General features: G+C 31.0%; 1 protein-coding gene across 4 annotated transcripts in view; it reads right to left on the bottom strand.

Annotated features, from left to right (window-relative positions):
* Positions 1 to 12,085, bottom strand: part of LOC130446752 (uncharacterized) — a 62,660-nt gene extending 50,575 nt beyond the window's left edge. For 3 of the 4 annotated variants that reach the window (XM_056783174.1, XM_056783173.1, XM_056783175.1), the window contains exons 1-6: positions 11,904 to 12,079; positions 11,718 to 11,847; positions 9,424 to 9,624; positions 8,062 to 8,206; positions 7,813 to 7,985; positions 1,948 to 2,094 (exon numbers count right to left, since the gene is read on the bottom strand). In XM_056783174.1, the coding sequence (XP_056639152.1) occupies positions 1,948 to 2,094; positions 7,813 to 7,985; positions 8,062 to 8,206; positions 9,424 to 9,624; positions 11,718 to 11,847; positions 11,904 to 11,956 (849 nt within the window). In that variant the 5' untranslated portion in view covers positions 11,957 to 12,079. Of the gene's footprint in view, positions 1 to 1,947; positions 2,095 to 7,812; positions 7,986 to 8,061; positions 8,207 to 9,423; positions 9,625 to 11,717; positions 11,848 to 11,903 lie in introns of all 4 variants that reach the window. The other variant, XM_056783172.1, reaches the window with a different exon arrangement.
* Between the last annotated feature and the right edge of the window lie 239 nt (positions 12,086 to 12,324).

Below are 12,324 nucleotides of genomic sequence, written 5' to 3'. Positions count from 1 at the left end.
TTGTGCCAGGATGTGAAAATACCACGACTAAAATACCTGATGAAGTTTTTTTTTGTGATGCCAAGAAATTCGAATATAATACAAAAATGGTTTGAAAGTGTTGGGTCGTTTTGAGGATTCTGCGAGATGTAATTATTTTTGATGCCAGGGTGTAAAAATGTAAGAACTTAACCTATAAAAGGTTTATTCATTTTATTCTTATACAAAAATGTTTTATTTATACGCAACTAATAAATAAAAACTGTATTATAACAGCACATGCTACGTTGCCGATGACAACGATAACCTCATCAAGCAGACAAATGCTCAAAGTTTTTATTGAACCTATGGCGTCACAACTTAAAACCCATGATAATCTTTTTCTTATGTAGTTGAAAATTTGAAATTTTTGCGATTTTCAATTAAATATAAATATTAATTTTTCACTTTTAATTAAATAATTTACTTTCTATCATTATTTCATATCAAGAACTTATAAATGCAAGACAACGAGCAATGCAATGCAGGACGCATGATGTTTTTATGAAATCAGTTTCTAGTCTGCTAATATTACGTTTTATTTTCGTTAAGAGTTTTTCAAATGTTTCTTCATCCATTCTTAACTAATTTTTCCATGTTTTTCCGTCTAATTCTCTAGCTAATCTGTCCATCACACTCCAAAAGCAAGACAGAGACAGCATTGATGCACTGGCCACTTTTTTCTTGTTTACTTTAATTAGCTTTGTTATTTTCAATTTTAAACTGCCCACAAAATATTGAATAAAGTTAGAGGTTAGGAAATTGTTTACTTTTACTTTTGGAATTTTTATTAGTGGCAACCATGATGCAGTGGTAAGAGACTTGCATGATGTCAAATAACAAGCAATATTCGTCTACGTAATATTTTGATCTTGCAAATAATGCAAGCAATTTCTTGCATCATATCAAGCGGTATTTAAATAAATCAAAAAAATTAATGCTTTCTCAAAAATTCAAGTACCCTATTATTACCCATCTACAGGGGGGTAAATTTGCTAGTTACAACATTTCACTGTATTAAAGTGGAAGAAGTTATTCATTTATTGTACAATAGAAACATACCTACTGAATACACTGTTTATACTAACACTCACAATTACACTGTCTGACGCGCGTTTTCAAAATTCTGAGCTATGCCGATTACGCCATGATATGTGCCTAAAATGAAGATGGAACTTCAAAGATTATTAAGTAGCTTCAATCTCACAAGAAAACAGTATAATATGACTACCTCGACTGAAACAAAGAGTCCACAAATCGTGAAGAATAAAAAACGAGAAAAAAGTACATTGGAATTGACATAACCAATTTTGGAAACGTAGAAAACGAGGTAACAGGACAAGTAGCTAGAGCGGGATATCTTTAGAACATCATCAGACGATTATGTGACATAGATAACTTCAACGAATGGGTATCACAGCGTAAAAAAGAATGGACTACTGAAAATAACAAGGGATATACACATTGAAACACGGTGTAGAGATCGATCATGAAGGAGGTGAAGTGATAATTTAGAGCCAGGATGCGGAATGATATTGAAAAAGGAACAGGCGTTAGACCTTTTATAGAAGAAACAAAAGAAAAAGACATTTTTTGGATCTGTTTTTAATTGTTAGTAGGTTCTTTATCATTAAGTAGTTTCCCTTTTTTGATAATTTTCTCTGGATTGCATTAAAACACTCTTGTTTGTTTTGTAAATTTTAAAAATGTTGATATGCTTATTCTGTTGTTTCTTTAGAATTACGTTCGATAATAATAATAATTTTTTTATTATTTTGGGATTTTGTTTTCAAAATTTTGTAAAATATTACAAGATTTATTAGGTATAATATTTTTTTCATCATTACATCATCAAAAAAGAACTCAATAAAAATATATAATAAGTCAAAGAACTCGAAAACCGAATATACATCTTTTAAAAATCCTTACCAATATCTGTAAGCTAGGACAGTATTTTTTCACATCCATAACATAATTAAATGAATCATAATTCTGACAAAGCGGATTGTCTGTTAAGTTCAACACTTTCAACTTAGTGAATCCTTGTAATGCATTCAAAGATGACATGCTCTCTAGCTGAAACAGTTGGCTAATTGAAATTTATTGAAACATAAAATACATTAAATAATAGCTATAAACGGTAACTGTTATTCTTATACATCTTTTTATATTTTATTGCATGCTTTTATGGGAAAATTAGATTTGTTATTAGCTGTTGTATTTCAAGACAAAAGTTCTGATAATTGAAGATGCAATTGGAAATATTAACCCTACAGAAAAAAAATTTAGTAGCGACAATTTGAAATACAATAACAAATATTCGCACTGGAGACAACAGCCATACTGCTCTCCTCAGTTAAAACGTTCTAACTACATTTTTGACATAATCGCAGATATTGGTAGTCAGATACGATATGCATCAATTTCATCAAGTTAGAACGTCCTAACGTATAAAAAGTCCTATGTTCAAAAAATATGAGCTCTCAAAGGTAAAAAAAGGAAAAAAAAAATTTTTTGTGTAAAATAATGAAAGTAGATAGGTATTTTGGAAATAAAAAAATTTTATGACCAACAATGTTCATTGAATCAGGTAGAAATTTTTCATGGATCACCACAAGTGTATTTGTCCTTTTTTATCTTACAGGTGTTCAAAAAAGGTCATATCTTAGACGGTATCTGAAAATGATTTTTTCATAAATAAAAAGAAATGTTGAAAATAAATGTTTCTGTTAACTTCAATCACCAAAAAAAGTTATATAAAATATTTTAATAATAAATAAAAATCTCATTACACATAACAATAAGTTGGAAAATTTGATAGATTAATATTTGAAGCAGTAGGAATTTTTTTTAACGTATTACTGCTGAAAAATAGCAAACAATTTTTTAAGCGCGTCGTCGGCCTTTCACTCACTCATCTTATACATTGAGATGGGAGTGAGATAGAAATACTTCTCTCTCGAAAGTGTCTGCGCGTAGGGAGCATATTGTTAAACATAAATAAAACATATAAAAAAACAAAATTCTTCAAATCTATTTAGTTTAATTTGTTTAAGATAGTTGAAATATTTGATAAAAAATTAAATATGCATATATATATATATATATATATATATATATATATATATATATATGTATATATATTAAATTCAGGAAAATTAGGATTTTCGGCGATTTTGAATTTTAAAGAATTCATAACAATTAATGGATTGGAGATACTATAATAGGTGTAAAAATAATTCATTGCAAAAAATGCATTTTTTATGGCTTATTCAGTTTTTCGTTGTTTAAAAAATAACATCAAAAGATATCAAGTGTCATCTAACACTTTTATAATCAGGAACACCTCCCGGTCATTTTAAAAAAAATTACGACTTAAAACAATTTTGCAAACGAATGCGCCACTATTCCCTGCACTAATAGGCGCATGCGTTAAAAGAGGAATGGAGAAATTTGTTTCTAGGGTTAAATGTAGAGGAGTTCCCAAAGAAATGAAAACAACTAATTCTAAAACTCCAATTATTTCAGCTAATAGGAAAGCATTCCTGCTTCTGAAGTAGATGTGAAATAATAAAGTGAAGTTTTATTTTGTTTTAACTCTTTAAAGAAATTTTTGTATATTTCTAACCTAAACTAAACCTAAAATGTATTATTTTACTCATATCAAAAGTTAAAATGTCCTTACTGTACTTTTCTCAAAATCTACCTCAGCTTGGTGAAGATACGCATTTTTCGTAACCGACAATAATAAGTACTCTTTAATCAAGTCTAATAGCGAAATTTTAATAGAGAAAATTTTTTAATCAAGAACGACACAATAAATTTCAAAAAATCTCAATTATCTCAGTTTCAACTTTTTGTTAGTTCGGGCATTTTCAATAAGGAAGGCAGTATAGGTATTAGCGGAATTCGAATCGGTTGGAGAGAATATTGATCTATAATCTGTTAAAATTACGATTACTGAAGATATACACCTTGTTCTAAACGTGATACTTCATTTGTGACAAAAAATACACTTGTGAGTAAAAATCTCGACTCAAGTCGCACATTCTCGGTCAAAAAAAATCTATAATACTTTTTCTGATTTTAGCATATCAAAGCCATTAGTCTAAGCTTTATAATGTGGCCTTTGTTGTTATTGAGTTAATTTTTGGGCAAACAAAAAATATCAAACGAAAAGGAATCTTAAACAATGACAAAGGGTCCTAATAACGCTTTTTCATGGTATCTTTATTTGATATTGTTCGATGCTTTCATTTTTCAATGAGGGCCGTTTTGAGGTCCGATTTTGTAGCTGGTTCAAGATTTCTAGCCCGTAATTTTCTCTCAAGTTCATCTCATAAATGATCTCGTAAATACTGCTGTACAGAACCTGTAGTATGTCGACGGGCATTGTCCTGCAATATGATGGGCGTAAGGAACGACGCGATCCCCTAAAATTTCTTCTATCGATCCACTAAAATTTCTTCTATGTATGGGTTCGCCGTTAATCCACCCGCTAAATCACTAGTCTCAATAAAACCCATTGAAATGCCCACCTAAACCATCCAGGAACCTCCTTCAAAAGCCACGTTTTGTTTTATTTGTTACTACGCAAATCTTTCTGTAGACTCGTCCTCTTTTATCACTACCATGCAGGCACACTCAGCTTTCGTCTAAGAAAAGAACGGAGCTCCATTGTTCGTGTTGTCTGGCAAATTGTAGACGGGCTGGGGTTAATTCGGGGACAGTAGCTAGCCTATTTGGCTCAAGGTTAGCTGCTTTTTGATTATCCAGCCACTCACAACTACTCCTCGCGCTCTTGTTGAACTTGAACACAAGTTAGGGTCAGATTTCTCAGCGATGTTCTAACAATGAATTGGTATTCTTTCTCGGTTAAGCACCTTTTTATTTCGGTACCACGTCTTCGATGAAAGTTACCAGTCTCTTGGAAACTACGATAAACACTTGTATCCATTTTCAGGTAGAATTCTTGTTTGTTGTTAAGGAGATGTGTATCGACTGACGGACAACTGATAGTGGTGGGTCAGATAGATAAACTTTTATAAGGGTGAATTACCCCTAATTACTACTATTTTAAACAAGCATGAAAAGAGTGCTTACCGATCATAACATATTGTTGGTGAGAGCAAAAAGCATTACAATATTTTATATGATTTTGAATGTAATTTACTTCCAAGGTTTTTCCAAGAAAAATACAATTTGAGATTCAGTTTTTTTGCCAGTTACTTGTGACTGCAGGGATGTCGCCTGAGTCGATTTTTTTGCTCACGAGTGTATATTGTAGGAGACTCCAGTGTAAGTTATTTGAATGCATTATTTTTTTAAGTAGATGTAAACTCATGAAATATTTATCTCATTTTGTACCAGGTGTCCTGATAAGAATGATTTATAGTAGATGAAGAGCAAAAAAGTTTTATAACTGAAGTTAATTTTTAAAGAACCAAGCAACTATTTACACTTAAATCATTCACTTCAGTTAGGAAACATCAAATGTTGAAGTGTAAGAAAGTTGGCATAACAAAAGATAAAAATAACTAGCAATCACCTATAAATCAGTTACCCCGAAGGCTAAATGCGAGAGAGCCCACATTTTATCCCTATTTAATTGCAGCATATCACATATTTTTGGAACATAGAATATTGTTCTTCATTTCTTTCAGTCCTGCATCTGATTGTTCCAGCCAAGTACTCCCTGGATATCCTAGATCTTCCCATCTATTTTTTGGTCTACCAGGCAAACTTTTCTCCATGAATTTCCCTAATTATTCTCCTCTCATATATCCTTAGTTGTTCTTCCTCCATATTTGTTAGTCTCATTGTTTCAGCGGCATATGTAACTACTGGTTTTATCTCAGTCTCATAGACTCTTAATTTGGTTGCTTGGTTTATTCTTTTGCTCTACATTCTAATTTTGTAGTTATTATATGCCCTATATCCCGCATGAATTCTTTCTCTTGTCTCATTTTTGTTGCATATCATTTTCCCTAAGTACTTAAAGGAGTCGACTACTTCAAAGATGAGGTCATTCATCTTTACCTTGTTTGTGAACTCCCTTCTTTCTTCCAATTTCCATATATTTTGCCTTTTTCTGATTTATTTTCAATTGTCTCTTTCCCGCCTCTCTTACAATTTTCTCTAATGTGCTTTCAAGACTGGTCCAGTCCCATGCTAATAGTGTTAAATCATCAGTATATGATATTCTTTGTATTGATTTATTATTAATACATCCATCGATATATCATTCCCAATTTATGCTTTCAACAATGTTAAACAATACTGCTGAGAGTACATCACCCTGTGTAAAGAAAAAGTCAATGTCTCTTCACATGCGTGTTCGTTCACGACGCATTCTTCCCTCCTGCCATCTCACGAGGGTCTACAGAGATTCTTAAGTATCATTGAAATCATATGTCGCCTACTATTAGGCAACCAAAAGTGGGATGCATTTGTATAAACTACGAGGGCGAATCACTAAGTACGGACACCCTGTCTTACCCCAGCATTTATTTCAAATTCCTCAGATGGTCCGTTTTTTGTTATTACCCTTGCCCTACAATTTAACATAGTCATTTTCAATCAACTTTTGGGGTACTTGTAGTTTTTTCATGTCCTTTATAATTGTCCACCTTTTCTTACTGTCGAATGCTTGATTGAAGTCGATAAAAAGCATTTGCATATTAATGTTGTGCTCATAACTTGTTTTATAGTATGTATCGCATCTACTGCTGATTTTCCTTGCCTAAAACCTTTTTGATATTCTTCTATTTCAGGTTCCACTACCTTTTCCAGTCTTTCATTTATTAATGTTGTTAGTATTTTCTATACGGTATTAAGCAAACTAATACCTCTATAATTACTACATATGTTGGAATTTGACATTGTTTTTATTATCATTTTCCCAGTTGTCCATACCATCATTTAGCCGTTTTATTTTCTTTTATTTTTATTATCTTTGTGCTCTTATTTTTCTATATATACTATAATCATAATTCGAAGCCAATTCAACCTAGCTTCTTTTTTATTGTACATTCCTGGTCAAATCATTCGTTATTTTTTTATATCTTTTGCAATGACTTCCTGCATTGTCGGAAAATTTAAAAAATCATTTCCTGGAAACGAAGTTGTGTTTCTTCATTGTGTATCGAGAAGCTCAGTTTAAATATGCTCTAGACATGAAACATGTGCTCTATGTTCCTATTCAGCTTCTAAATAGCATTCGCTGAGGAGCACTCAATCATAGACAATTTCAAGGGTTTCTTGAGTCATTGTGGACTGAATATTCTGATGTACTTTACTACACAAATTAATGTGGCTTAGTGGAGAAAAGGTTTTTGAACTAAAAATGAAATAATCTCTTTTATGGAAGTAAAAGGACTGGATCAGTGTGAAGATTTGAAAGATATTTCAGTCTTTGCATTCTTTACAGATCCTCTCGGTCACATCAATAGATTGAACCTTAAACATCAGGGAAAAAATCAATTGATCTCTGACATTTGGGGTCATATCAGACTCCGATCTGACATTAGATCCATCGTTCTTAAATAGTGACTAAAAATAAAATTTTTAATCAGTTCTCAGAATTTTTCATTCAATCTATAGAACAAAATATTAATTTTATTTAACTTAGTAAGGTTTCATTATTTTTGGCGTCAAACTATGCTTAGGGGTGGACCTCCAAGTCTCGGAGTATTGTCGAAACTTTTTTTTTTTAATAAAATACGAGAGCCATACTTATTGGGACACTTAGTACATAACAATAATTTTTTTTTATGATGATATCATAATACTTACATTATTAGAACTTATATCTAATACCATTAAAGTGTCTTCTAAATAGTGTATACTAAATGTATCTTTGATAGAATTTTGACTTAAATTAACCTCATTTGGTTTTAATACTGCAGCTTGCTTCATTACTTGCTTGAATATTTGTTTATCAGTTAAAGGACAATATTCAATTAAATCTTAAACAAACAATAATGGAATACCATTGTTATTAATAAGAGGAACTAATTAAAGTTATATATAATATTAAATTACCGTCATTATTGACAAAATTGGATAAATTAAGACAACACAAATTGCGATCATACAGTCTTATCAAAACTTGATTAATATTTTTATCTGTATCTATATGTGGTACATCTTCAGGTGCCATACAGTTCTCGTAGATAGCCAATTCAAACTAGAAAAAAATTAGATCAGTTTCTATGAATTGAAGTATAATATTATAATAGTACAGTACCCATTAAATTAATCACTTCTCAAAGAAGTAGAAAAGAAAATTGTAGAGAGCTTGACCTATTTATAAAAAATCTAAAACTGTATTCATAAAAATGTCGAAATCAGAAGATTGTAAGAGAGTGGAAGATTTGATTATATAACTTTCATAGGTGTTTTAAATATCTCGGAGAAAATATTAACAGCCAAGCAATGCCTATAATGTATCTTCCGGCTAATCAATGATGGATACTTTTAAATAAACTAATTATTAAACAATAAAATATGAACGCCAGGATTTTTTTTTAAACTTTCAACCACTTTATCATTAAAATTATTTAGGTTTTTATTGTGTACTCATCATGGCTAGACCATTAAGATGATATTCTGCCATAGTGCTTCTTAGCCATGTTTTTAGTCTTCTGAGGCAGGTAAAGGGTTTCTCTACTGCATAAGTCGTGCATTTGACCAAAAGCGTGCAAGGGTAGAAGCATTGCGTTCGATCTGTGTTCGATATGAAAATGATGTAGACTTCTTAAGCCGAATTTTTACTATGGATGAGACTTGGGTACATTTCTGCGATCCAGAAACAGCAACAATAGATGGAAAAGTTCTTGCTTCAGTTTTTTGGGATTGCCATGGAGTAATCATGATTGATTTTTTGGATAAGGGTAGAACAAAACTGGAGATTACTATTCGACATTACTGACCACTTTATAGGGAAAAATAAAAGAGAAAAGACGAGGAAAGCAATCCAAAGGTGTTTTGTTCTTGCAGGACAACGCCCCTGCACACAAATCTCATGTTGCCATGCAAAAAATTCGTGATTTAGGGTTTGAATTACTAGAACACCCCCCCCCCCCCTATTCACCAGATTTGGCTCCGTGCGACTATCACATCTTTCCTCAACTGAAAACAAGTTTAAAAGGTCGTAAATTTTTTTCCAACGAAGAGGTAATAAAAACTGTGGAGGTCTGGTTTGCAGAGCAAACAGAAACATTTTCTTTGAAAGAGACGTTGCTGGTTCGCTGTAATAAATGTATCTAATTAAGAGGAGAATATGTTGAGTAATAAAATATTTTGAGATTGAAATTTTGTTTGGTTCTATAGAAGGCTAAGAATTTTTCAATATATCCTCGTATACTGATATATAGTATTAAAAGATCAATTATTTTCACTTACTTCTTTAGCTGTATCTGTGGAATGTGGTACTTTAAACTTATTACTAATTATTTTCATTATGACCTTCAAACAGTTATTCGCAAGAAAATATACTGTTGAACCGTTTTTATTATAATAGATTGGTCGAACCGTGGAAGGTTTAACAAATTCAGAGATTGCGTTTAAAATGTAGCTTTTAGAATAAGTCTCAGCATTCAATATCTATAAGAAAAAAAATATTTATAGCTTACAAAACAAAATGAAAATTATCATTTATATAACACTCTTTTATTCATCGATATTATATACTTATATGAATGAATTTAGTTGGACGCCGATGAGGATTCAGTTTTTTTATCTGGACAAATCTTGTTATTTATTAAAATGTAAGAAAGACGAAAAGTACTATAAATGTACAATGGAAAAATACCAATGACCGATAATTAGAAAATCCAGCTCAAGAATTGCTAAAATTTTTGAATCTCTGTAGGCACCATGCAAATTCAGACATATGATAGAAAAATTTTACAAAAAACAGGCAAAACGTGATCCTGATAACTTTCTTGCATTATTACCAGATACTTTAGACAACTTGTAAAACGCTGGCAAAACACGAGTTGCATTATAATGTTACTAACAAGTTCGCGAAATGTGTCTGTAGCTGGCCCTGTTCAGCTACAATGGAATTTTAAAATATGGCGAAGGCGCATATGGCAGAGAAATCATTCAGGTACTTTTTTGCGTTTAAAGAATCAAATAATTGTAATTATTTTTTATTGATTGTAATATTTAAGAAGGGGTTGCTGTTAACGAAAACTCTTCCAAGATTTTTTTAGATTAGGTTACAATATATATATACATATATATATTATTTTTTAAAAGAGAGATAGAGAGAGAAAGACTGAAATAAGTCGAAATATCAATTTTTGTTTCTTTTAATAAATTATTGAAAAAAACTAATTTCAAAATAGAAAAGACCTAAAATCAAAAGCATTTAGATGCATTAATATATCAGAAAGTCTAAGAAATAAAAAACTGAAGAAATTTATTTGTTTTGTTTCTTTTTTCTTCCAAATCTAGAGAATTCTTTTGGGACAGGTATATAAGTACATAATATAGCGCAGTTAGTTTTGAATAAATAGTTGTAGTCAAAAGAACGAATTAATAAAAGTATAACTGTAGAAATTATTGAAGTGATATTTATAAGTAAATTATTATAAGTGTTAAAGGTAGTGTGGAAAAACACAATAAGAATATGGCAGTCAAATCTGAAAACGTAAATTTCGTTTTAAGCAAAACTACCTTCTGCCCACTCATGAAAGAAGTTTCTAACCAAACTAATACGTCTTTGCCTGAAAACATAAAAAAGGATTTCAGAAATGTGAGCTTTTTCCATTTAAACTGGACCTAGTAGATTACAGTAAATGTATTCAAAACCAGCTAGAGAATCTAAGTGAAGTATCAAGAAATCCAAATTTTAGTATCACAAGAGAACATTCAAAAATTACTGAAGAAGTGCTAACTCAGCTTCAAGATAACTTGTCTTATAGATGAATAGCCAGTATAGCAGAGATTATTGTCGAAATAAAGAACATGACAGAGAAAACAGCACTTCACTTAACTTCAACTGTTGTACAAAATTATGAAGTACTTGGGAGTTAAGTTAATGTCTATGCTTCTGAAGGAGTGCAGGAAAAAACTCAGAACAAGGAGAGAAATACCAGAAGATAAAGTTGCTAAACAGAATGATGATTGTAAAATGAATGATATATTAGTTAGTTAGTGGCTAAAATTTTAGTTTGAAGAGAATCAATTTACACTATTTTCAACAGTTGATTAGGTATCACAATATCTTATAAGGTTGTTATTATGAACTTCTGGACAAAGTCAACATTATTCATTTGGATAACCAACATAATCCTTTGATATGGATAAAGCCAGGGTTTTATTCTTTAAAAAGCCAAATGATGACTATTAAGTATCCATTTTAAATGAATAAAAGAGCTTGTGGTGAGAACTTAAGTTAATATGGTTTAAAAACTTTTTAGTGAAAAAATATCCAGTACAAAAATTATGTGTTCATTGTTTATTACAGCTCACTAGTCAACAATATAGTTTGTGTTTTGCCGTCTCCTTTGATAAAATCCATAAGGGAGGTTTGTTCTCTTATTTTGGATAATTATGTTAAATTCCACCATACATAATAGACATATATTATAAATTATAACGTTAATATCTAATATGAACGTATGCACAATACTAGAAATTACAATATCCAATCCTAAAATCGTAACAGATATACATTTTAAACTTACTGAAAATTTATGATAATAGAAAGGTCGATATTGATCTACTATTTTCTGTAACTTGGTAAGATTCATAGAACTCTCTGTTAAAATGATCGTAACCTCTGGAATAAATGCATCGAATCCCACAGGTGCTTTCCTTAAATACAAAAAATATTTGAGTTGCAACATTATAATTACGTTAAATCAACTTACTCTACTACGGAAATATCTATCTTATTATTTTTTCCCTTTTTCTTTTTACCCATTATATGCTAAAAATATAATATCTTTTTGATTTGTTTAATGTTAAGAAATTTAATACCGGAATAAACAATATGTATAAACATTCACTGTAACAGATTATAACCTAACCTTGTACAAATGCTGTCACTATTAATCAGTATAGCCAATAGTATGAAATATAATCTAATGGTCGATCCACACTCCACAGTCTACATTCGCAGGTTCGCGCCGGGATCACAGAATAGTTCGCGCTTTTTACGTGTATGCACTTCTTCTAATTTTCTCAATCAAAGTTCATTTGTAGTAAGTACGGACAGTGAAAACACTACAGCAAGTGCTTTTCTACTTTGTGATTTGGAAATTTATGAGACCGTCCGTGGCAATTGCTACT

Source organism: Diorhabda sublineata, chromosome 7 (assembly GCF_026230105.1).
Source record: "Diorhabda sublineata isolate icDioSubl1.1 chromosome 7, icDioSubl1.1, whole genome shotgun sequence".
Taxonomy (NCBI): domain Eukaryota; kingdom Metazoa; phylum Arthropoda; class Insecta; order Coleoptera; family Chrysomelidae; genus Diorhabda; species Diorhabda sublineata.
The sequence above is the reverse complement of the archived record's forward strand: the minus strand, read 5'-3'. Positions and strand labels throughout refer to the sequence as shown.